At 35.4% G+C, this 27,029-nt stretch overlaps 1 protein-coding gene across 2 annotated transcripts in view; it reads right to left on the bottom strand.

Annotated features, from left to right (window-relative positions):
* The window catches only part of LOC104264621 (adhesion G protein-coupled receptor A3-like), a 285,940-nt gene that overhangs the window by 12,665 nt on the left and 246,246 nt on the right, over positions 1 to 27,029 (bottom strand). For both annotated transcript variants that reach the window (XM_059821160.1, XM_059821161.1), the window contains one exon: positions 19,809 to 19,954. In XM_059821160.1, coding sequence (XP_059677143.1) covers positions 19,809 to 19,954 — 146 coding nt within the window. The remainder of the gene's footprint in view (positions 1 to 19,808; positions 19,955 to 27,029) is intronic.

Below are 27,029 nucleotides of genomic sequence, written 5' to 3' on the forward strand. Positions count from 1 at the left end.
TCTATGTTTTCATATGACTAAATTTTGAAATCATATTTTTTAAAAGGAATTTATGTCAATCCCGTATTTTATTATGGCAATCACCAACACAACTCCCTGAATACCCTTGTGTTTCATGCATTGTTGAGTTTGACACTTACTTGCTTTGTAGGCAACAATTTTTTTGTCAAGAATTCTTTTTCTTCTGTAGTAGTTTTTTAAGATTTCAAGCGGACCAGTCAAGTCCTTGTTTTGTAAGTTTTACATCATCTGAAAATACATTATTTTCAACTTCCACACGAGGAGAACCTTTGGAGAGTTTATTCAGAGGTTATTTATTCACTACTTGGTAAATTCTTGGTTTTAGGTATGAAATCTATTTGTTGTATTAAAAAGAGATATTCTGAGACCTTATTTTTTATTATGAGCTATATTGCCAATTTAGAGCTCAATAATTTCGATTGCATGAGTTTCACAGGTAATATGTGAAACTGTCCTTTTTCTAGAGAATAATACTCTTAGTTTTATTTTCTGTTAAGTTCTTTCCCTGTACATGCACAGAATGATTCAGAAGATATTCATGACCAAGCAATCAATGTCATGAAGATAGAGACTGTACTGGTAGACCCAGGTGGCTTGTTCTTAGATTTGCTCAGCTGAGCATTCAAGACAGATGTGTGCAAACAGACAACAAAAAGAGAATACAGGAACTCCTGGGAAATATCTCTAGGGAGGACACATTAATTTTCTTCTTCTGAATTCATGTCTTCTTTTCCTTTTTCACTTATATAAATCAATGATCTTATATGAAGGGGAAGATCTTTCCCCACAGTGCCAGAGGGAGCTGAAATTGTTTAGAAGAAAAATACAAGAAATACTTCAGAGATGTGAATTTCCACAAAACCTACATTGTTAATTTGCACATTTTTTGCAAGCCTTGTATCTTTTGATGTGAGATTAAGCCCCTGTTCCAAAGGGCAGGTGATAAAGAATTTCAGCTTTCTCTACTGAACATTTACATGGGCACAGAAACAACTGAAATCTGATTTCCTACAGATTTTGTCTTACGATTGTCTTTGGTGTCTAAAAAGGTACAAGGTCCTCTTGAGATCTTTCCCATAGTTATGCCATCTCTCGATCATTTCACCCTCATTTTGAGATACTTGTCTTTGTCATTCACCTGCCCATCTAAGTCATGTGAAACTTACAGGAGCTTAATGATCTCTATCCATCTCAGGTTGCCTAGCCAGTTATTAGACAAGGAAAGTCTCAACGACAGTCACATACTTAACCAAACAGTTTCTTTAAGGAGATCATAATATAAATAAGAATAAATTTCCATTTTTCCATTACAGATAATTATAGGCAAAATGTGAAAAATGTGAACTTTAATGGTTTAAAAACTAGCAGACAAACAGGAATCTTAAATTCACTGGTTTTGAAAAATGTTTTTTACACTAATACCACAATTTTTACTTTGTTTACTGATTCTTAAATGATGAATGTTGGTGTTACTGCTTACAGAGAAAAAACAGTAGCAAGAAAGCACAGCTCCAACAAGCTAAAAAGCATTTTTATCTCTTCTGCTGGCCCTGAAACATTTCAATCAAGCATCTTATAAAGCCTGTTTGATACAGGCCATTAAAATAATGTGTTTAGGAAATTTAATGTTGCCCCATAAAACCTGCCATTTCTGCCAAAAAAATTTGCCTTCAATGAAAAGGAAAATTACAGCTACATACATAATTGTATGTAAAACTGCTGAATGCATCAGATGGTTTCTGTCACATAACAGTGCTTACTGTTGTACAGAGTACTCTCAGAAATACTTTAAAATTATACATGATCTGGCCACTGTGTAACATACATATTTTTAATATTTAATAGATTCATATTTAATATATATGTCCTTATAAAGAGCTTTGTTATGAAGTTTACAGAACAATGGTAACTACATCTCGTTGTTCAGCATATGCTATGCATAGTCTTGAATGATACCCACCCACAATACTCAAGATATATTTATACTGTCGTTGTACAGGCAATACATGGAGATAGCTCTATTGGCTTTTAAATATCAAAACTTCAAAGTATAAAAGCATTCTTACTGTTTTAGAGGATTTTACCAATAAAGTAATAAACCCCCCATCTTTAAAATATTAGGAGAAAAAGGATTAGGTGCTACATCACCAAAATTAAACAGAGTTAGTGTTTCAGGCTTCTGCATCTCTGGTTTTACAATTATGTGCTAATCACAATCTACTTCTACCTTCCATCTATTTAGGTAATTGGGTTTATTTTCAACTGCATGTATCTAAAATCTAATCACACAGCTAGAGCAACATGTATCCTCAGGCAAAGTGAGAGAACAAACAGTCTTGTTTAAGACTCGAAGAAACCACACACTAAATAAAAATAATATCATTTTGATTATTAAATCTTCTTGGTCTAAGAGAAGTATTCAATCACAAACCCAGAGGGCCATTTAAAATCGAAAAGCATTTACACAGAAGATCCATGGAAACCACAAAACCCTTTCTGTTGAATCTTTCCAGCCACCAAGCTTTTGTCATTGACAAATCAAACCCACATTTTTAGAGAAAAGATGAAACAGTTTCCTGAAGGGAATTGTTTCTGATGTGAAAAGCATACAAGCAGATTTTTAATTCCTCTAAAGTCCATATTCAGTGTACAGTAAAGGAAGGGACTCTGTGCTTTATTTTGGTTCCCCTTTTAAAATATTTCAATTAATTTTTTTGAATAGTTTTAATATTTTTAGGGTTTGTCACAGGTCATATATTAAGGAGGGCATGTCCCTGAAAGTTAAGAAAAATTAATACCTCAAACACCAAAGACATGATTTTTATTCACACAGAATACTGCTTTCAATCAATCACAAAGAAACCATGCAGAAACACTTTCAGGTGAAGCCAGTGAAGACACAGATGTTAACATCCTAAGAAACACCCTAGATGACTTGACATATCAATTCTGAAAGCACTATATTTTTGCTTTATTTACCGAGACTGCACAATGAAAAATCTAAGAAAAAGTATTATGTGTAAGGTTTCTGTATAAGTTAAACACAGGGCTTTTTCTTTTTTCCTATTTCTATCCTTATATTGTCTTTGTTCACAAATACTTGCTGAGAAAAAATATCTCAGTACTTATATGGAGCAGCAGAACAGAATAGAGTGCCTGCCTCAAAAATTAACTTGCACTCCACAAAGACTAGAGTTACTGAAAATTTATGCACCAGAAATTTAAAATGGGAAGCTGCAAAATATAGCTCAGGTAAAAAACCCCAAACTATCAAGATGAAACATTTTAATTTTTTCCAACCAGAAATTCTTCTGAATATCTTACCTCATAACTTCTAAATATGGGCTTTAATTTGTCAGAATAAGAAGACATATAAAAAATGTTGGCATCCCCCATGAATGATAGTTCAGTTTTACAGCTGGCCACATTTGAAACATATATATATATATAGTATATGCAAATACTACTTACACCACAACGGACTCATACAGAAAGAAAACATTAGAAATCCAAAACCTGTTGATTAATTGTGAATAACTACTCTCTTTGACTTCATAATTAGATAGTATTCCAACACTTTTTAAAGTACATTTTATTACTTCCTGTCGTATTTCACTTAGGAATCCTTAGTAATGACAGCTTCATTTTCATGTATTTCAACATTGTAGTATATTCCTCAGTTTTGCTATTTGAAAGAAAGCTGCATTTCCTTTTTTTCATGGCTTAAGTATTAGCTGGACCAAGTAATTTTAAACCCATGTAACAATGATTAATCTATTTGAATGTTTTTCTAGAACAATAACACCAGCCTTCACATAATTGAATACATCACATTTTTGTTAGGGCATAACAAAGTTCTCTAACTTCTTAATGCTACACACATTTACTGGTCAGTGTACACTGACCACGGTGAGCAAAAAAATACTACTCGTAACAACATGCCCCAAGGCAAGAAACAATTTAAAGTTTACTTTGGTAGAGTAAACTATTATACCAAGTAAACCTGCTACTTCAAGTGATAGTGAGAGAAAACCATCTGTGAATAATCAATAATCAGGTGCCTGGACTGTCTTCTGTGATGGGGAAGACAGATTCTCTTTGACAGAATTAGACAATTAAGGGTCAGCCATCACACCTGAGTGCTGTGAGCACTGGATATTCAGTATTCCCATATTAGCACAAATGGTACTAATTTCCTTGTGAGGTAGAGATACTTTCAATTTGCAGGAATGCAAAATCACTTCTGTCACAACTCTATTTTATTCTTATTTCTACAGTGTTTTAGAAATTTTGTTAACCTTCTGGAAAAGCTGAAAGAGTCAGGACTAGAGAATCAGAATCAGAGTCCTCATGGACTGTGGCAGAACGTGGTGGCCACCACATGATGAATTTCTTTTGCTATTCCTTATATTCTCTCATCAATAGTTTTGATATACCATGTGCAATTTGATGAGAATTACTTGTGTTTATAAACATGGTATTTACATATTTTACATTATGTAGCTATGAATTTTAACTTTACATTATATATCTGTGAATTTTAATGATGTTCCGCTAAACTCATGGGGTTTTATTAATGGAATTAAGACTGTTTCTTTTGTGCTTTATTTCAGACTGGGTTACAGCCCTTACATTTCATGTTTGTGGTCCATTCAAGATGAAAGCTAAAAGGAAACAGAACTAGGATGGAAGGAAGAAATAAGGTCCTTGGAGATTTTAAAAACTTGACTGGATGAGGCCCTGAGCTAACTTTTAAGTTGGATCTGCTTTGAGTGGAGGGTCAAACTAGATGATGTACAGATGTTTCTCCCAAACTTATTGTTTTTATGATTCTATGATTAACTTAATATTCATTGTTATCTTTTTGATCTTATGAGGGTCCATCCATACCAGCTGTCAATGCTGAGAGAAGGGCTCTTTAGACCTACTGCTCTTCTAGTTTATATCACTCTGTAAATTGAAACATATGCAGTACTCAGAATGATTCACAGGTGAGTGCGCATAGCTTGAAAATTCCTGTAATTAGAAGGCTATGTGCCTAGAGCCAGACAGAGTTATTCAGAAGAGTACAGTGCATTATCAAAATATAACTGAGATAGGACAGGACTGAGGTCAGAAAAAGACCCCACTTCACGTCCCATCAACAATGCCTACAGCTGTGACTGTAGCCAAGAATAGTTGCAACAAAAGAAAAATTTATGCTATGTATAGAATCCACTATTGCATCAGATAAGGTGTATCCGTTACTTATGTAAGTGTTCCCACTGACTTTGGTCAAGCTCCATATGAGTGAGATGCAGACTTGCATGATTTCGTACTACACAATTGCATTCATCTTTTGCAGAAACTAGTCTACATTCTAAAGAATCTTAGCAAAGTTTCTTCCTTACAGTTTGCAAAAAGGAAAAAGCTTACTTTTCCATGTTTGTTTTCATGGAGAAAATCTTATATTAGGATTTATGCAATGTTATCCACTTCTACAACTTCCAATTTATCATCTTGACAGATATCCAGGTAGCCAAGAACTTAAAATCTTACAAAGTAGGTGTTATTAAATGTAACTAGCAGCACTGAAACATTAAAGCGTGATGGAAATAACTTTCCCTCATGGTTTTAGGCTTTTGGCTTCTTTCTGGAACACTTTCTCCTTCATATTCCATAGGATGTAATTCAATCTGCTAATCTAGAGGCAGCAAAAAGCATTCCCTTTTAATACTATACACAAAAGAATGATTATGGATTACCCTGCTATTAAATCATAGATAAACTGTATTCAGTTGATGACTTGACTCCACAAAACCATGGAAATTTAGATTTATTGGTAAAAATTCAGGTTGGCATTTTGTCCTTCATTCACCCTATTGAAAAGTAAGAAACAAAGGTATAATTGCATGAGTTCATGAGTGTCAACCCCAATTTTTAGCTTTAATGTTGAGGTTTTTTGCTGTTGTTGGTTTTAGTCTTACAAAGCTGAGCTATGGGAGATACTATATATATGACGATGGCATAAACATCTGCTTTTTCCTGTTGTTTAAAAACTGACATACACAGAAATCTATTTTTTGTGATCCCTATCCCAGATTTTAACCAGAAGCAAAAACAAAGCTTTTCCATCATATATAAAAAGGTCAAAGTAAGTTTCTAAAAAAATCACAGGGTTTCTTGGAGCACTCAGCCAGAAATAATCATGAAACTTTGAAAGAAAAGGACAAGCAGAGATAGAGGAGAGTTATCTTCATAAATAAATAATAATTGAGAAATATTAATTAAAAGCTAGAAATGACATGTCATTTCCAGAATGTTACTACGTTAGTAATGTGGAAAAAGGAGATCTGAAAAGGAATGAACAGCAGTCATTGCCATCTTCACAAAACTATAAGAGCATCTCATTGCTCAGCTTTCCGGGTCAAAAGGCTGCCTAGCTTGTCTAGGTATGATAATTGTTGTCGGATTTGGCAATGGCAGAACCTCAGAAAGAAGTAAAGTGTTCTCCTTAGTTGGAAAACACTCTCTTAAATGCATGAAGAGGTAATATAGCTAATTGGTTGCTTCTTCAATATCTCTATAGGAAGACTAATAGTCTATATGAGCAGACAAGTTTAATGTCATTCTTCTATGAGACAATAACAAGAGTATGATATGCCACATTAAGTAGTCCAAAATGCCTTACATATGAATTATAGCCAGCATGGGGTAGCTAGTCTGAAAATAACAGTGGTAGGAATTTGCCCATGATTCCTGTTCCTTTTATTTTTGATTCATGAGAACAAGTTTTACTGACATCAGTAATCCCAGAAATCAAATTCCAAAGTGGTATGCATAAGTATTTCTTGGAAATGAACTCTACCTGTATAGGTGTTTTTTTCTGGAGATGTCTGTAAACTCATCTAAAATGAAAAAGCAGCACGATCCTATGACTGACCACACATGACTCATATAGTTAGCAAATACCACAAATCCAGGGACTCTCCATAATCAACCTATAAAATAAATTATTGCAAAAGTAAAAGACTGGGAGATAAATCAAAGCAATAATTATATCTGAAGAAATTGTTATCTGCTCAGAGATTTATAGGCATAAATTTATGGATAATGTTCGTGGTGAATTACCTATATCTACTGACATGACCACTTGTAATAAGCCTAGCCACCAGTCAAGGTGTGTTGGAACAGGGAACTACTTCTCACATTCCATATATTTTCCACAAAAATCACATAGAAATTTGAAGGTAAATCTCAGAAATCTCCAATTTCTTGGCATCACTCAAATATTGAGAAGCAAATGCAAATGATCTTCAGTAATCATAGTTTTCCTACCTCCTAATCAACAGAAAAAACAATAACTAGGTATCTCTCATAATCAATAGATAAATAAGTTGGGTAGCTCATGGTCTCAGGCTTGCTTTCACAGAGAACCTGGGCCAATGTTCACTTTCAGATAAACTGTTAAAATCTTGAATGATTCCCTTAATACCAAGTGTGATCCAATAATAATGGCATCATCCCTTTACCTGAGCGAGTACTCAGTCAATATAGGCATAATGTTTAATCTGGACATTCTATTTTGCTAAGGTATATTAAATATTATATATTGAAATTATTTTAATCTGTATCATTAAAATTCCATGGAATTTACTGGGTTTTTTTTTTTTTTTTTGTAAGTAGCAATAAGCAATAATTTCCATCTATGAACCAAAATCTTCCTCTGATTATATATGTGTATCTCCCAATGATTCACTGAAAACCCATTGCAGTTGTGGACATTTCAGAGCAGAAGTTGGCCTAATTTTTTGTTGTGTTTTATAGAGTAATGTGGTACCTGAATAAAAATACCTGGAGGATCAGCAGCCAGTTTCTACATGACTCATAACATTTCCAAACACTGAAGGCATATTTGGAACACATTAGTTTCAAAGTCTCTTCTGTCAGAATTTGCTTACATAAGAAAACACAGGAGTTCTTACGAGACCAAGAAGGCTGTAGGAACTCAACAGTAAATAAAGGTTTGAAAAATGAGAATACTGTTACAAAAAATGCTTAAGAACAACAGAATTGTATGGTGGGAATGAACATCAATAGGTCATCTAGTCCACTCAAAAGCTCTGAGGCAGGGTCACATTAAACACCTATCATGACTGGCTTGGGTTTATCTAATTTAATCTATGTTAACAAATTGCTTATGACAGAGTTTCCACAGCCTCCCAGATAATCTGTTTTAATTGTCAACTGTTCTCATAGTTTAAAATATTTTTCTAATATCAACCTATTTACCCCTTACTGCAACTTAAGCTTATTTATTGTCCTGTCTTCAATAATTTCAGAGAATTTTGTTATTAATACATTTTAAATCTCTTATCAATGTTGTTATTAACACTCATAACTAGCAGTAAGGGTCCACAATTTTCACGTGATTTGAGTTCATGTATTCCTTTATTCATATTTAAAACTGTCATTGCAAATAAGGAGTTAGAAGCTTTTTTAAAGAAGTTTAGGATGAGGGTTTCAAACAAAATCACATGAGTCCAGAAAGTCAAGCTCTAAACAGAACATGAAATATCATGATTTTTCTGATGGCACACAGATATTCTGTTTTTCCTTTCCTGCCTTTTCAACTGTGGAACCTTTCAATGGACATGTCTCAGCAACAGGGAGGTGATTTACTATCCCATTAAGAAATATCAGGAATAGGGTTTGAACAGAAATTGCAGAAGATAGATAAGGATAGATACAGACTTTAAAAATACATGATAAAATTTTTGCCTAACTTGAGTTTGCTTGTCTCTTACCTTGCTGCAGGCCAGCGTTTTTCCCTTCCCATTTCCTTGATTAATATTATCACCATCTCAGATGTCCTCATAACTTCTCCTTTCCTGTGTTAGAGTCTGATTGATCTCTTTGAGACTTTCTACATTTCTCCCAAGGTCTGTATGTTGGTCTGCACTTTGTTTCAAGACCCATCCTTTGCTTAGTTTTCTTTACAGCTTACTTTGGACACTTTTTTTGTGTCATTTTCACACTGATTCCCTAATTTTATCCTGAGTCAAAATTTCATCTCCTGATGTTCCTCTTGAACTTCTCTACTTCCCAGTTTCTATACTTTCAATCATTCCACTGAGTTTCTCTCTTTCACAATGTATGCTGTTCTGCACAGGCAATTGTTGCAACTGCCTCTGTAAAATGCAACATATACTCATAGCACTTTGTAACAGTGCAAGACAAAGGTTGAAAAATCAGAAGATCAATAGTCAGAAAATTCAGAATGCAAATTCTGAATACCTTGGTTATACTGGAAGTGTAATTTTTCAATGGAAAAGTATAAAGTTTAAAGTGTTCAGTAGAAAGAGCAGAGAAAATACGATGTATGTACGAAACCTGTTCTACAGATAAGACCTGCTTTCCCTTTACTATCATTTATGAACCATTGTAAAGAACTCTATGGTAGGTAGTTTTGAAGTATTTGATCCAGAAAATGTTACTCTAACCCCAACAGTCAATGGCTGGCTTTTAATCTAATGTATGAGGTCTCTATCTACTCTGGAAGTGATTCTTAGTATATACCTTATTCTTTACTCAGAATACTAAAATTATAAATGTTACATAGGAGAACTTTAATTTCCCAGTCTGCATTAACGTAGCCCCTGTGATTCATTTTTCTGTTTATGTTAAAAGGAAAAGTGATGATAAAAGCAAAAGGCAAAACTTTGAGGCATTGATGTATGAGATGTAGCTTACACCAATGAGCTGTCTTTCACTCTACAACTTACGCACTTTGCTCCTGAAGACTGTTTTGCTACTTACAGCCTTAGCAGTTGAAGGACAACTAAAATTGGTCCAAAGCGTGCTCAAGTTCTAACTGGGTCTACTTTTATAGCATTTTGAAAATCAAATTAAAAATACTCAGTCATATCCCAGGAGGATGCTAACTTTAAGCATTCCTACTTTAAATGTGTGATTTTCTCTTTAATGTCTTCCCATTTGGAGTTTTTAATGAAGACTAAGTTGAAAAGAAAAGAAAATAATCATCCACATTTCCAGTAATAGGCTTCAACTATTTAGGATGTACAAGGTCAAGGAGATCAATGGAAGTATATGTGTATTTTTCCATGCTCTCTCAACTCAAACCCAAGTGAATTAATCTAATGCAATGTTTCCTCCCAAGACTTTTAAGCCCATGTTCCAAACAGACATAAGCCAGAGAATATCACACATATTTGGCAGGAAGTATGCATGGAATGAGTCAGGTCCAAAGCTGAATTTACAACAGTTACAGTTAAATAGGCTGCAGCATATTTAATTTAATATGCGTATCTGTAGATTTTACCAATCTTGTTTGTCCAAGGAATATATTTTTATTTCCTTGAACTTTTCCATCCATTAAGAAAGAAAAATATTCTGAAATGTTGAAATCATGTATTTAAAACTATCATTGCTAAAAACATTTATATGTGCATAAAAAGATATATTTGTTTTTTATCGCTGGTTTATTTTAAGATAACCCATGTACTTTTTATTGTTATAATTTTCTCTTAGAATCTAACAATACCTTTAAGACAAAATTACTTTATGGACTAGTGGCAATGTACTGGTAAATGCAATAACCTAATAAGACCTATGCCATGCTATGATTTAAATGCATAGTGGTTGTACTGTGCTGCAGTTACTATAGACAACTGAATAATTCTATATTATACTAGTTGGTTGCCAGCAGTGTTCTAGTTTCTGTGACATCACAGTTCATCAGTCTGCACAACATGCTTCACTGTTCTTCATGTCTCATGTTTTCTTGCAACATCACTGCTTTCATTACAGTTAAGCTGGATGTATACAGACACCCTCTTAAGAGAGATGTGTCCTATAACAATCTTTAAACAATTTTCATAAGAAAGAATTTGTATCTAATGTGACTCTGGCTTTATTTAAATAAAACAAATGATTAATTTTTAATTTTTCTTAATAATAAATGAGTACAATCATCCACAATTAAAAGTCAGATAGTCTTTTCTGTAACTGTGGTAAGTATTATTTCATGCAGATGAGAATGCTTAGTTCTTTGTCCATACTATGGCAATAGACACATTATTATCTTACGCATTTCTCTTTACAGCTTTTTGCATAATCAAGTTTAATCTATATGACACCAGAGAATCATCTGAGAAAATATTTAGCTCTTTCAAATCTGATAAAGTTTTCTACAAAGCCCCCATTGGAGTTTGAATATATTATCTTCAATGATTTTTAGAACTTGCAAAATTTCCAATCAGCGTTTTACATTTTGCCTGGAGCAGCATATCAAAGTATGGAGCATTTTATCAAGCTTACCCTACCCTCTAACTTCTCCTCTGCAATTACGTATATGACTAGCTCGAATTCTAGAAAGTGTTGAGGCAAGGAATAGTGTGACAAGAATTCTGAATTTCCAGGAAATACCTGGATGTGAACTCATGATAAAAGCAGCTGATAATTCAACCTAATACAGTTCTGCAGATCGGCATCTTGAAGTTACAACCTTTCAAATCTGGAAATATCATAGGAATCATTATAAGTCTCCCTGAAGCTCACAACTTTGCAAGCTTGCAAATGCCATAACTCATGTTATTAACAATTTCTAAGTCCAAGACCATAATTCCCTCATTAAATAACAGGTATCACTCAGACGTTGTCATTTTCTTTCTCGGTTACATTTGTCAATAGTTTATAACTGGGGATAGTTTCAGCTGAAAGTCTTGATACGTGACTTGCTATGCTGTTTAACAGCTTGTTTACAAGTAACAAGTAAATACTTTTCTTTTGTAATAACTGTAAACCATTTCTTTTAATTAATACTAAGTAGCTCAGACACTGTTCTTTAAACAAAGAAGATAAAACTTCACCTACTGCCTCAACATCTCTTAAAGATTTGGTATTACTGGATTTCTACTCTGAAAAGTGTCAACATTGCATGTATCTCGCCTGTACCTTAGCTAATGAAGCTATGGCAGTAAGAAAATCCTTTTTCCACTTTGATCGTAACATACTCTTGAAATAAGATCAAATCAGAGAGGAACCTCTGTTCCAGTCATCATTCACTTAAAGCATTTGATAGTGCATTCAGGTCAGATTTGAAGAATAATTTTGCCTACTAGAAAATGAGAACAAACTTTTGAAATACTTCCAGTTTGAGGCTTGATTCACAAGGCAGATGAAGTGAAACTAGAAACCAAAAGTAAAGCAGGTGGCTCTGTTGCCATTTTGGTCTTAATAACATGATAATTCAGTCACTCACCTTGAAGGTGGCGAAGCAAAGTTCTAACTGCTTCTCTTGTTTGATTCAAAGTAGGCAGGAAAATACCTCCAAACTATGACACCATACAGTGTCAATCCAATGCTGTCTGCAATGAATATTTACATGGCCTGTGCAAAGTGCAACAGCTTTCTCAGGCTACTACTGACAATATATTGCTACTGTGAATCTCCTCCATATTTTAATATTTTGGTTTTACTGAAAATGTTCTTGTGTGCAACAATTAATTCAAAGCTGGATTAAACATTTTCTTTGACCTAAGATAATTTTTTCCCATATGATGGAAATGCATTTAGCTTCAGGCTGAAATTGAATAAAAAGAATTAATGAAAATGTTTCCCTTGTCACCATTTTATACCCTTTTCCACTGCAAATCTTTCAGTTACATTGCTAGCTAGCAACAAAATGCCGCTGGCTATAATCCATGACTCCATCTGACCATATATCAGCCTTTTTAGAATGATCATATTAAATAGCTTGTAATACCAACAGCTTTTCTACCTCAGGTGGCAGAATCTTTCTGGTCATTCTGGCTAAGATCTCAGCATTACAATTCTTTTTGTCTGTTTTTTTTTTTGTTGTTGTTGTTTTTTTGAGAACTTGCCTAAATTGGTGGGCTGATAAGACACAGTACAGTCTGACTGATAAGATCAGCATTTCTGGTGGTACAGTTGTATCATTAGTTGTGTCATGTTTGAATGTCAGAGTTATTAAAATTGTCTTCAGAATACAGCATAGTTCAAAAGATTAGCTGTATAATTAAGCCATACTAAAATTTTGAAATGGCTCTTATTCTTGGATTATTTTAATATCCAATATAATAATACACTAGCTTATTTTGATGTTGAGTATGAGCCTTATTTTGGTGAATAAAATTAAAACAATAGCTGGAAGGAAGACATGGCTTCTCCTATGTTCAATTTTTATCAAATGCAAAAATATTAAAAATGGTATTTCAGCAATATGGCCTTTCTCCTTCCTGGGAAATATGGTAAATATTGGAAGAAGAAACATGGGAATAGTGATTTGCAGATAATATGTATGAAAGCAGCTGTTAGACACTATGTGTATTGAAGCTATAAGTGGCCTTGCAAATACATGAGGATTGCAAAAACTTCCATTGTTCAATAATGAATCAAACTAATTATAGCACAATTTTAAAATGATCCAAAAATATACATTGAAAAAGACAATTTTCTTGTCTTAAATTCCAATAACTAAAATAAGAAGTGTTGATGGTAATGTCAGAGACATTAGTTACATGTCCTGATGACTGACTCTGCTTACATCAAAATATTCCATCCTCTAAGCAAAGGTTGCAATCGAGTATTTAAATTATAGCCAACTTCCTTGAGCATGGTATAGCAGATTTTCAGTGAGACTGTTAGCTTACTGTACCATGGTTCATCCAAATGGTGAAAACCTTACTTGCAGGGAGACATCACTTTCATTTACTCTCCAAAGACAGAACTGTGTCTATTCTAATAGTAAAGAGTGAACTCCACAGATCTCCTGAGGGCTTCCAAGAAGTTCTGCCCTGTGGCATTTCCCATTTATTTCAACATATACAAACTCCAGAAGGTTGTTAAGGAAGAGGCAGATAATCCCTTGGGATAATCAGGCCTAAATTTAAACTTTATAGAGGAGGTTTAGTATGTTCACTGCAGGAAGGAAAAATGGGCTTCCATGGATGAAGATTAGAGAAATTAATATTTAAGAGCATACCATAAAGAAGAAAACAATGGACTGTAATTGATGCTTTTCATCTGACCTCTTTCTCTCTCCCTCTCTCTCAATCATTATTTGATACAAGACGACATGAATTCATAAGAGCCAGTGCTAATGAAAAATGCACTAGAACTTAACTGCATTTCAGAGCTGCTGGTGTCAAGGGGACAAGTAATGTCTGTGTCTGTCAGAATGTAAATTAAGTCACTTCATATGATTCACACTCAAGATCCAGAAATGTACATGGCCAAGAAAATGACATGACATATTTGGCAAACTTGACGTTTAATAGAGAATTTGTTATCTTGGTCAAATTTTGATCCCCCATTACACTGCTATTATACTGCAAGAAATTATAGGCAACTTGTTACAACTGATAGGGGAAATTTTTATACCCTGAGAGTAACAAGTTCATTTTCTGAAGGCCAACCTCAGGAATATTAGAAACCATTAGTTCCTTTTATACTAGGGCTTTTATCTGGTAAAGGACGTAATCATTCTTTAAAAAACTAAATGTAAGAAGTCTTTAGTCCTTATTACTGGAGTGTTTTTAGTACCGCCATTATGGTGCAAAAACATCATATGCCAATTTTCATTGATATCATGAATATTGTTGTGTTGAACTCAAATTCAGGGAATAGCCTGCTTTACTGCTAACTTATTCAGTAAAAATTGCCACATCATCAATTTGCGATGGAAGTCACACTTCCAGTCAGGCTTTCTTGGGACCTGCAGTTAGGCAAATGCGGCAGTACATAGCAGTAGATGCATTTGTGCCCATGAGTTGGTTTCCAGCTGATCAGAATTCAGATCAAGCATCTAAATGTTTATCCTGAGACAAGCAGGGTTAACACTGTGAGCAAAGCACTAAGCAGATGTCGTGACCCCTGTGGTATCATGCAAGTCTGTAAAATCTTCTCACTTCAAGGCAAGAGGCTCATCACAGGATTTGTCTACACAAACCAAAGGAGAGGGTTTTCCCAGATGTGAAAGTTTGACATGGTTTCTCCCCTTTTGCAGTGAAAGTCTTTAACATGATTCGATGTCACAAAGATACTTCACTATTGTTTAGCTGGATACTATGATTAATGTTTGGGTAGCTGAGAGAAATAATGAGCTAGGGAATGACTGTGAAGAGCTGCTGCCACATTCACAAGAGAGGGGGAGGATGCAAGTGGAACACTATTGCATCTTGCACATGCGTGTGATCAGGAGGTAGGCTGTCAGTCATTGCTACGCCGTAAACATGGCCCACAAGGAAGACCCCTGTTGTTGCTACTCCCAAGACATCACTCGGTACTCTGTAAGTGTAAGGATGATGTACAGATACTTGCCGATATACAAACTCATACAGAATAGCAGACACACACACATATATGCCCGTACACATTCATTAGCAGACATTACAGTTCAACTGAACAACTTCAGTTCTAACCTAGTATTTCTAGGTGTGCTCTGTGTGCAAGTTAAAGGACAGTTTCTGAAAAACAGTTAAGACGTTTCAAAATATATGAAATACGCAAACAGCTTTCTCATTCTAAAAATGATTCTTAACTTTTAAAATTATTTAAAGTTAAAAACAATAAGAGAATGGAATTGAAGCCAGTGTATTGAATGTAGGTGCTCTGAGTGTGCTGCTGAAAACTGATTTAATTTGCCTGAGTTATGGTCTTCCCGAAATTATCTATGTTCATTTTTAATAGCCATAGTACTAAGCCTAGTACTTTGAATACAAAGGGAAGGACACACAATCCATTCCTAAATTACTACCTCAGCGAGATACACAATTTTTCTAAGGCACTGCATGAGGTACTTTTCCTAGAAGGCCCACAACTTTAGTAAGAACCTTTTAAAAAGCTTATCAAGATACATTACATAATAAACAAGTTGAAGTTCAGCAGAGTCAGTAACATCACCTGTTATCCATTTTGCCGTTGATTCAGCAACCTTATTTATGCACACTGGATGTTTTTTTATGACAGGTATAGGATATTGGACTCTCTGTAATCTGAAGTTTGCCATATTAGTTACCTTGCAAGATGCTCATTGATTAAAAGAGGGTGGAGGAAATTAGGACACATATTTGTACCTAACCCTGAGATAAAAGGTAATTTAATTATCTGTCTCTTTAACACCAATCCCTGGCCCAGCTGGCAGCTTATTTATTTTTATTTTAAATGTTTATAGTGCAATTGTGCTCAGTAGTTATCTTACTAACAATTACAGTAGTTGACTTTTTTTCCTCTCTTTTTGGAAAGGAACGATTTGAACAGAATACCTTTCAGAAATACTTTCTGCTAGGTCTGTAGTCCTGTCTCATCTGTATGTGCACACAGTATCACATGAAAAATGCATGCACGTATCAGGTATAAAAACTAATACTACCTGTGCCTCAGCTTGGACTGATGAGAAGTTTTGTACATTGCAAGTAACAGCTGAATCTTGTATGCCCCTTCGTCTTTGCTGACTTCAGATGAGTCAGAAGCCAAAACTCTGCCAGGTTTAACAAATGTCCACAGAGGATGAACAGATAGAATTATTTATTTCTATTAAGAATACCAGAGAGTATATTTTACAGGAAGTAATTTCATTATCAGTTGAAGTGCTAAGGTTCAGCATTTCAATACACAAAATTCAATGATGCATTAATTTGATCCACCTCATTACCATCCTGGCAAATTTAGTGAAAAATACCAGAATTGGTTCCAGTCAAAGTGATAGGCCCCGAGAGCTTTAACTCCATAATTAACAGATAATATATATAAAATGTATAATATACTTAATAAAATATATCATGTATAACATATATAACATCATATATGATTAATGTATAAAAAGAGGCAATATTCAAAATCATATTGCTATGAAGAACAAGTTTCAGTAAAATTACACTGCAAAAAGATTTCAGGTTTGATCACTGTACCTAGAAACAGAGAAAACTAATAGAGAACCACATTTTACGTAATAGGATACATCTTGCCACAGCTCAAGGAAAGCTAGGAGAAAACTAGGATCAAGTGTACCTCATTTGTCTTACTTCTGCAAATGAATATGAAATAGCAGGCAGAGAAACTGAAGCAACAGTTACAAGCAAACACCTTTTTCTACTAACAGGTTAGGTCTCCTTTTAGATATTTTGGTATTTACTTTCACTATTTCAGCTAGTATTTATAGTGGATCAAGCTCCTTGAAAAGAATACGGTGAGAGATTTTTTATCATTTCTTGGTAAATTCTGTGACATAGATTTATGTATTGATTTTTGGCAGTAGTCCGTACTTGCTGACTCACAAAAGATAGCCTTATGTCTCATATAGCAAGTGCATATACAAGGAATATATTCATATGTGAACTGGAAATCCAGTCTATCATATACATACGTTACCAGAAAAGACCGAAGGAGAACAGCAAAATGTACAATTCTTGCCATACACATTCATATATTTGCATTCAACAAACCCTGAACACAAGTCAAACTAGGTCTATAGACAGGGATTACTGACAAACTACCTTTTGTTTAAAAGTGTCTTGCAGACCATATTATATGCTTCCCAGCACTGATGGTCGTGACATATAAAAAAGCTTAACTCAATCTCCATTTGAACAAACTTTATATCATTTAGCTGTCTACTGGTGTCAAATGAAGACAAAAATTAACACTCCCTCACCCAAACCCAGACTGGACAAACTGCGATGTTATTTCTTATGTACCTGAGGGATAATATGTATAAAGGATGGCATCAACTTATAGATACAAGAACACCGTCTAGTTAAAACCTTTCTTATAAATGACTACACTGAAATACAAGCATCTTAAATGGATTTTATGGAAATATTGTGATACAGAATAATTCTGACATTAATGTCATTAAAACTAGGAAAGTTAAGATGCCCACAAAAATGATCATTATCCTTCTAAAAGAACAACAATTGCTGATTATGAGTTTGGCATTTTCTTGCTTAAAGCGATTTTTAATTTTCCATATACTATGCCCATTTTCTACATGAAATGAAATTGATCCTTACTACTTTGAATATAGTACTAACCATTATGAAATCATATTAGGCATTTCAGTGCCTGTGTCTCTAGGACATGTGGCGCCTGAATGAGAAAAATAACTTAGAATAATTTTATTTAGCTATTAAACAATTACACTCATGTTTTCTTACAGCTAAAAGGAGGTTTATAATTTCTATTACTAAACCTAAAATATCTACTATTTATTTTCACTGTGTGAGAACCTCAACATGACTGGTACAACAAAGATTCTAATTAGTATAATCTTTTGTGTAACCTGATTGTCCATTGTTTTCCAACTCAAACAAGATTTGAATTTGAAGAACATACACTATGCTGGGTCTGTGTAACCTGTAACAATTTTCTACCTTACTAGCCACACTGCAGCCTTTGAAAATTGGCAATTATTCATTTTGCCATGAGCTAGTAACTGAAAGAGTGAAATTCTCATCTGTGAAGAATGGTGTAGTAAATCATGGATTAGCAAAGTCAGGCACTCTCAGTGAATGTCCTGTTGCTTACACCTAACAAGGCTAATGCTCAATATGGCTCCTCTTCTCTTCACTCTACAAATTTTATGTGAACTTTAATCAACTTCATCTCTAGAAAGAAAATGTTTTAAAAAGCAGAAACTAATTCTGTTAATAAAGATTCCACTCAGCAGAGTCAGACAGCAAAACACAATTCATTTTCCTATAGACTTCTAACAAGTTATGACAGCTTCACATAGCCATCTATAAATGCTACTTAATAAACATTTTGTGCTCAAAATAAAATAAGCTAAGTCTGTTTAAAAGAATACACTAATCTGGATTTTTCACAGCAAAGCCCTAAAAAGTAGAGTTCGTATTTCCTGTCCTTCACTATAAAACTGAGGTCTTTAGTCTAAGTTGACCATTCAGGTTTTTCCATGATCTGTGGGGGAAGAGAGGCACCTCCATAAGACAATTCATCCCACCCTCACACAAACATCCAAGACAGATGGGAGGAATTGTTCTCTGAAAATTCCTCTCTGTCTCAGTCTCCCTCCAAAACCTATACAGGGACACTAGATAACTTTGTCTAATACCTAACTTTTTGATAGCTAAGGTCAAAAACGACAAATCCACTTTATCATGCCTTTGGTTGGTAAGTTAGTGGTAAGGTTTGTTTTGGTTTTTTTCCTATGCAGACTGACTATTTAGTCTTGAAGTTTCAGCATCTCATAGGCATCTGCTAAAATTCTTACTGCATTGCACCTGCCATGCTGTCAGAGACACATTAGTTACTCTGCTCCATCTAGAAAGCTGATAGAGAGTCCAGACTTTCAGTCGTTCCTGTAATAGCATTAGATCTCTGATGTGGAATGAGGAAGGTTGCTATCAGGTTACTAGGCAATCAATACAAGTATGGGCAAGATTTACAGCAGAATAGATAAGGTAAAGGGAGAGTCATTACAGCCTCGTTTCTGATGATTAAATAATGCCTTAACCCAGAGGTTTTTTTCCTCCATAAGAAACCAACATGAACATTTGAATTGTTCCTCTTAAGGTATCTGAACATAGCCAATACCATTTCTACATATTTCCATCTCCTGAGTAGAGTTAACTATTAGCATGCAATAAATATTCCGATTTTTATATACACCTAAGTGACTCAGTTCTTTATGGATCCTATTTATATTCTGTAAAAAGTAAAGAATACAGAAAAAAAACTGGAGTTTGTTTAAAATTTATATGTTTTAGGAATACATTAAAAAAAAAAGTATAGCTACTATTCCATACCTGAGTAGTGGTTGCTTTGGATAAGAAGGTTGGTCACTGTTTTGGCATGGCTGAGGTTTTTTTGTGACTTGCTTATAAATATTCCTGGCAGTTACTCCAATCCATAGCATAGTAGAGAGCGTAGAATAATGTAGCACTATGCCAACCTAAATAAAGAGTGGACAGTTAAACAAGTCAGTAAATGGATCATTAAAACAAGAGTTTTAGAAAAATCTTACTGCATAAGTGTACAAGGAAACATTTTTTTTAACTGAATTTGTAAGTGCATCAATTTTTTATTTCTCGCTGGTTATTTCTAACCAGGGAAAACACTTTTAAAAAGCAGATGGAATCTTATTTAATCTATCATAGATAAGATCTGTGATACCAAATGGTATGTTATGAAACCAAGCCTGTAAAGACATTTGTTTTCTAAGAACCTGATTAATGAAAACTTTTTACACCTGGATTTAAAGTGATGTAAAGCTTAGTGTGTGCTGCAAGCTTTGTTAGCTTATCATGACAATGCAGTTTAAAAATTAATGCGAGGTCAGCATTTTTGCTTGCTATTATCACAGAATCACTAAGGTTGGAAAAGACCTGTAAGATCATCAAGTCCAACCATAAAAAAAAAAAAAAGACACCAAAACCACCCACAAACCACAAACCACACCACCACCCACACCAAAACAACCCACCCACACCACACAGCACCATGCCCATCAAGCCACATCCCACAATGCCACATCCACACGCTCCTTGAATACCTCCAGGGAGGGTGACTCTACCGCCTCCCTGGGGAGCCTGTTCCAATGTTTCACTACTCTCTCAGTAAAGAACTTTTTCCTAATATCCAGCCTGAACCTCCCCTGGTGCAACTTGAGGCCATTTCCTCTTGTCCTGTCACTAGTCACTTGGGAGAAGAGACCAACACCCACCTCGCTACAACCTCCTTTCAGGTAATTGTAGAGAGCGATAAGGTCTCCCCTCAGCCTCCTCTTCTCCAGACTGAACAACCCCAGCTCCCTCAGCCGCTCCTCATAAGACTTGTGCTCCAGACCCCTTATGCTACTATTTCCTTTCATTTTTCAGGAATATCCTGCTGTAGGTCCCTCTCAGCTGCATATAGCCAAGGTTGACTTCTTGTAATGGGATCAGTGCTATTTGTCTGAAACCACATTATTTTCAGACATATTTTAAGGAACTCATAAACTTGGCCATACAATTCTAAAAATTAAATGACAGATCTTGGCATCCTCCCTTAAAAGGAAATACAAACTCTCAATAGTAGTAGTATCATTTTGTCTCCAAGAAACTGGTGTGTTTGTCACTGAAAGTAAAATAAAGTACAAACACCTCTAAAATACTAACATCTTTGTTATGTTAGTAATTGTTATTAATTACTATGGAAACAGTACTTGGAATTTTATCCAATCTTCAATGCTTTATTACATCACCTATGTCTCCATCTGATTATACAAAATGAGGTTACCTGTGAAGCAATAACCTGACATTTTGCAGTGACAAGTAAAATATTGCTATAATTGGAAAGCACATAAATGTTTAAGGAATACAGAGAATTGCTGAATAAAGCTAACACAAATCTATTATAATGATTTATTTGAACCAGTGTTTATTTCTGCTCAACTTAAAATAAAATAATTGATGGGTAAAGAAAAAAAAATTCATGAATTTTGTTTATATTTAGTAATACAGCACAAAACGTGGAGATAGCACCAAATATCAACAGAAAAACCTTTGTAATTTTCTCCGGGACTTGTCTGACACATTAGACGAGGGAGTATAAAGCCTTCATAGCCATTGTCGCTTGAGGTGAAAGAAGCAGAAACAAGAGAATGAGACAACTTTGTACCATTAGCTGGCAGACATTGCCAGTTCAGTGGCTAGTGCTGCCTGGACTTAGTTCATATGCAGCTTGCAGCATTTCTGTAGGGACGCAGTGAATATGACTATGAGCTGCAGGGGGAGTGAAGGAGTAAGGCAGGAGGGAGAAGAGGGGGAGGAGAAAGGGGGAGAAAAAGGAGGCGGGAACCATAAGGAAGAACTGGAAAAATTCTAGAGATTTGGTTCTTTTCATTCTTTGTCATTTCAGCATACCACTGCTACTATATATTCTGTAATTATTCTACACAATTATGCCAAAGAGTCCATAAGATTATGAACAGTAGGGATGAATTCCATGTGACAAGACACATACATGTGATATTTTGACAACATATATGGCCATGTATACAGAAATGATCAGCCACTTAAATGAATGAGATTCCCAAAAGTAGTACAGTATAACAATTTTATTGAACTTTCAAGGAGGCAACTGAACTGAACACATCATTGCTATGTCACACCTTAGTCACATTGCTTTTCTTCACAGTGTGCTCATATTTCAGCAACTTAGTTCCTTCCGATACATGGACAAATTGAACAAACATGAACAAGAGAAAGAAATGCTATCATCTGTACTAACTCTTTAATAATATGCCTCTTTCTCTAAAAAAAAAAAAATCCATTTGCATTTTTTGCTTAAAGGAAAAGAGGATGTATCCTGATGATACAGGACCTCCTCATGACTGACAGATTTGAAGGACAATGGTGACAATCTGGAGATAAAACATATATGACACAACAAAAATGTGGAATTTGGAAGGGTGTGCAGAGCTGTTACACTAAATTCCAAAGGAAAGGGTACCCTTTCTCTGTGTGGTGATGATTTTGTTTCTCACTTCCCATTACAAAATACGCTTTCTGGACTAGAGTTTTTGCTTTTATTCATCCACTAGTAATAATTAGTAAAGAAATGCTTGTCACACCTCATCTTGAAAATTCAGTGTTTCAAAGCAATAGGCTTTGCTTTCTGCCTCTTCCTTCCCCATATTTCCACACCGACATCAGTCATGCCATGGAGATGCATTTTCCTCACTGTTGCACTTAGGGGCTGTGGCTGCATGTTCTTTCGTCCCCTTCGGTGGGACCACCTCTTTCTAGCTCTCCTAAGCTAGGAAGACATCTGAGCCCTACACTAGAAATATATGAGATACCAGCACATGACATAGAAGGGGAAGTCAAGGCTCAACAGAAAGGGGAACAGGACAAACATAGTTTTCTTTAGTAAACTCTCACTTAACTGTGTTAGCAAACGTAAACCTTAGGTTCATGCACTAAAGGTCTAGGGTACATATTTATCTGTGTATATCTTGTTAGTGGATTTGTGCCTCTGCAAAGCTTAAGAGGCCAATAAATAGATACAAATTAAATACTCAAGTGTTCACTTAAAACTATTTTCACTATAAGTAGAACTTCTGTATTTCACATAAAATTCAGTTCCTGAGGTAACTTAAGTTGCACACCATGCAGTTACCATGGTAGTGACCAGAATACACATTAATGCAAAGCATTTTGGCACAAAAAGCTCTCTTGATCAGCTTTAACTTGCACACAAATTTCTTTGTTTTCCCCTAGTTTTTAATTTAATTTCTTTTTTTTTCAATTGTAATCATATTTCAGGTAAGATTGTCCTTCTTCAGTCAGTTCTATTTAAAGGAAGATATGGACATGCACCGACTTTCCATTTAAACTCTTAATCCTGCACTGAAAGTTATTCTTTTCAGCGAGATGAAGGCTTTCAGGAATTTCTGTGTGGTCTATATAACACCACTGAATTTGAATATTTCATGATCTTAAAACATTTAGCCTTAGAACAACCCTGTGCTCCCTTCACAGGTAAAAAATTTAGACCTATAAGTTGAGACCCACAAATCAGGTACCTGAGACCAGGAAGACCATCTTCAGCACAGCATGCACATCTAACTCCATAGGTGCAAAGTCTTTAGCCATCACAGGTTGCTGCTAGTAAAGTTTCCAGCCAGCAGAAGTCTTGCTTGTGCATATGACTAGCTCTGTTCCTGTCTCAGCAGAGCTGAACCATGCAGCACCTTTCTCACCAAAGACCGCTCAAGAGCTCTTAAATAGCACTCTTCACTTGAGACACCCTAACCAGCAAACTTGATCACAGTACATTAATTTGACACCCATTCTTTCAAAAAAAAAAAAAAATATCGCTAGAGCAGAAAGAACTGCTCTTTTCCTCCTCTTTCTATAATATTTTTGTATCTACAGCTCCTACCGGAGTAGTGGTGCATAACTCTAGGACCTTAGTTTAACAGGATTCAAATCCAAATTTCAAACTTCCAGGGGATAGTATTCTAACTTCCAGGCTACTGGCTGGTATGGAATGGGCCTTGCCTCGCTTGCTGAAGATTTATTGCCCTACAGAAAGGAATTCATAAGCAGTTTCACACATGACACTCATCAGGGAGGAGGAAGATCTGAGCCTTGCCAAATTTTACATGGAAGCTTTTATTTGATAAACCATATAGGAGGTTCTTGGAGATACGATTGAAGTGATCATGCCACTCAGTGACTGGCCACTAGGATAAAGAATTATGATTCTGTCTCATTCCCTAACTTTTCCGTCTCCTGAATCTTGTGCCCCTAAGCCTATTCTTCATGCTTCAACATATTGAACTGACGATTTCATCCCCTAGCATCCATAGCCTCATGGCTATCATGCTCTCCTAGAAAGTAGGAGCCATGAGACTGAAATCTTTCAGACTGAGGGTACAGAATCAATACCTCCCCCACATGGGGACTGATCCAGCTACAGCTGTGTCCCCTTGCATCTCATTCTTTACATGAAAGGAATAAGCCTCCTTCTGCACTTTGAAGGAAAGTAATCTGAGACCCTAACTCTAGGAGATGGAAGGGGCTGACTACATCATCCACTGGCTGGCTTGAGCACCTTTCTGGTTAGTGTACTGGCTCTGATTAATCCCATTCATCTATTCCTAACACAACCTTTGCCTTACATGAAAGATTTTGCCATAAACTCAAGACTCTGGATTCTACATCAACAGCCAGCATTCAGTGACACTCAATCAGATTTGTGGGTAATCTAAACAGATATAACCTCATTCACACAGAAAATCTGTGAAGAAGCAATCAACTCTTCCAGACCAGCACTCTAACATCAGTTTTCTCTATAAATCATAAAGACTGCATAGCACATACACAAGTGAGACTGTCTATACAAAATTCTCTCTCAAATAAGCATGCAGGTTTGAAAAGGATTTTTAGATTTTTAGATTCCAGATAAAAATAAACATCTTACCATCTCTGAAAACACATTTTTTGTGTAATTACTTTGCCTTCAAGGGGACATGAAGGTTCTTCCAGCTATCTATCATAGAAAATGGGTCCATTCCCATAGCATTAATTCCTGCTGCTTAAAATTAGCCTGGAACACCTCATTTAGAGGGAGAAGGTGATCCAACTGAACTTATTTTAGAACAACCCTTTTTGGTTAATTATAAAGGATAAAAATTAACTCAGTCTATTATTTCACTTGGGTAAGGATGTTGCAGTGAAATTTGTGTGAAAGTTTTGGGGATAATTACAATGAGAAAGGTGGAGGTTCACTGGCTTTGACACCACATTTTCAGTGATTAGGACAGAAAATGCTTGCACTTAGAATCTTCCCCTATGCATTCAGGAAACAAAAAGTGCAAATTACATTGCTGCAGGGTGAAGCTGTGTTTTGAATTGTAGCAGATGGAAAGATACCTGTACTATAGCAACACTGATGGTGGTACACCTGGAGTGTAACTAATATTTTAGTGCTGCTTGAAACAGTAATATTTTCACAAATATATTTTTAAACCCTAATATCAGTTTTTTTCCAGAACTGAAAAAAAAAAAAAAGGAGAAAGAGACAAAACTTAGACTTGAGGGACACACAAGCCCAAAACAGCTATATAAATATACCTTTCATGAGGTTGAGCGATTTAAAGAATTGCTATATTTCACATGCAGGAGAAAAGGAGTGCTGTCCACCCTACCACCGTTTATGCAAGCTATGGGAAATGTTTAAATATGTGAGTTTCTTGGGAAACCATTAGTAGGTCTGACCTCCCTACCTACTAGTGTTATAGAACATTTTCGGTAACACTAGCTTTGGCACCCTGAAATTAATTCACAGAGTAATCCTCTCAGGGTTATCACAGGAGAAGACAGCCACTGGGACTCACAGGATTTTGAAATATATTGCTGTCAGTAGGCAAGAAAGGGTCTGTGGTGGGGCACAATGTTCTGGGAGTGAACATATTTTCAGCCAGTGTTACCAGGTATAGGAGTCTTGTCTTAGATTGTTTGGACTGTTGCATCTGTTAGCCCTACCTAATTACATCAGACAATTTCTACCAGGAACCAGAGGACTGAGTGTGTCTTGTGTGTCCTGTATCTTTCCTATATTTTAACTGCTGATGATATTGTCTGTTGATGTAGCATGGTGTCAGGTAAATAAATAACTTTATGAAACTGATTAGAAGGCATATGTGAATGGATCCATTCAGTTTCTCTAAGTGTGCATATTTCTCAGCAGCTCAGGATCTGGTCCTATACCATAGCAAGAAACAGCTGTCACTGATAATGCATTTTGTGAAGATACCCCTGTAGTTTCTGTATTACTCAGAACAGATTATTAATAACTCATTTATCTCAATCAATTTTTCATTATCACTGTTAATACTGCATTGTTACCATGCAATCTGCAAAGTAAATAACCAGACAATGATGTTAACAACAGATGGTCATTTGTGATCATGTAATTACACAGCCATGGCTGCCCTACAAACTAATCTGCTACCCTCACTTGCAAACTGCAGATAAAGACAATGGTAAGTGATATTTCAATTTGCTAGAACTCACAGATTAATTATGACACAATACACTAGATATTGTGAGATTTTTATCTCAGAATAATCTGGTGGACAGCTGTGTCATTTAAATGAATACCATGTAATATAAATAGGTAGACTTCGCATGTAGAACGTTACAGGTTCTTACAGATCTACATACGCTATTTATTGATGGTCATGCATAAGGATACACAAAAGACTTCCATAGCATCTCACTGAAAACTAGAGTGATAACTCTTACACTAGTTACGCGAGTTTTGAAGTGACTCTGCTGCTGGCTGACAACCCTTGCTGTTTACAGCCATTGAAGCCAATCAAAAGAACCAGATTAGTGACAGGCAAAATACCTGGGAAAATGTTGGTTTAATAAAGTGCTGTACTACAGATAAACACCAAGAACGTTCATGAGATCTGGAGCACTTCTACAAAATTCAAGAGGAAGAAATACTTAAGACAAACGAACTGCAACAAG

Source organism: Gavia stellata, chromosome 9 (genome assembly GCF_030936135.1).
Source record: "Gavia stellata isolate bGavSte3 chromosome 9, bGavSte3.hap2, whole genome shotgun sequence".
Classification (NCBI taxonomy): domain Eukaryota; kingdom Metazoa; phylum Chordata; class Aves; order Gaviiformes; family Gaviidae; genus Gavia; species Gavia stellata.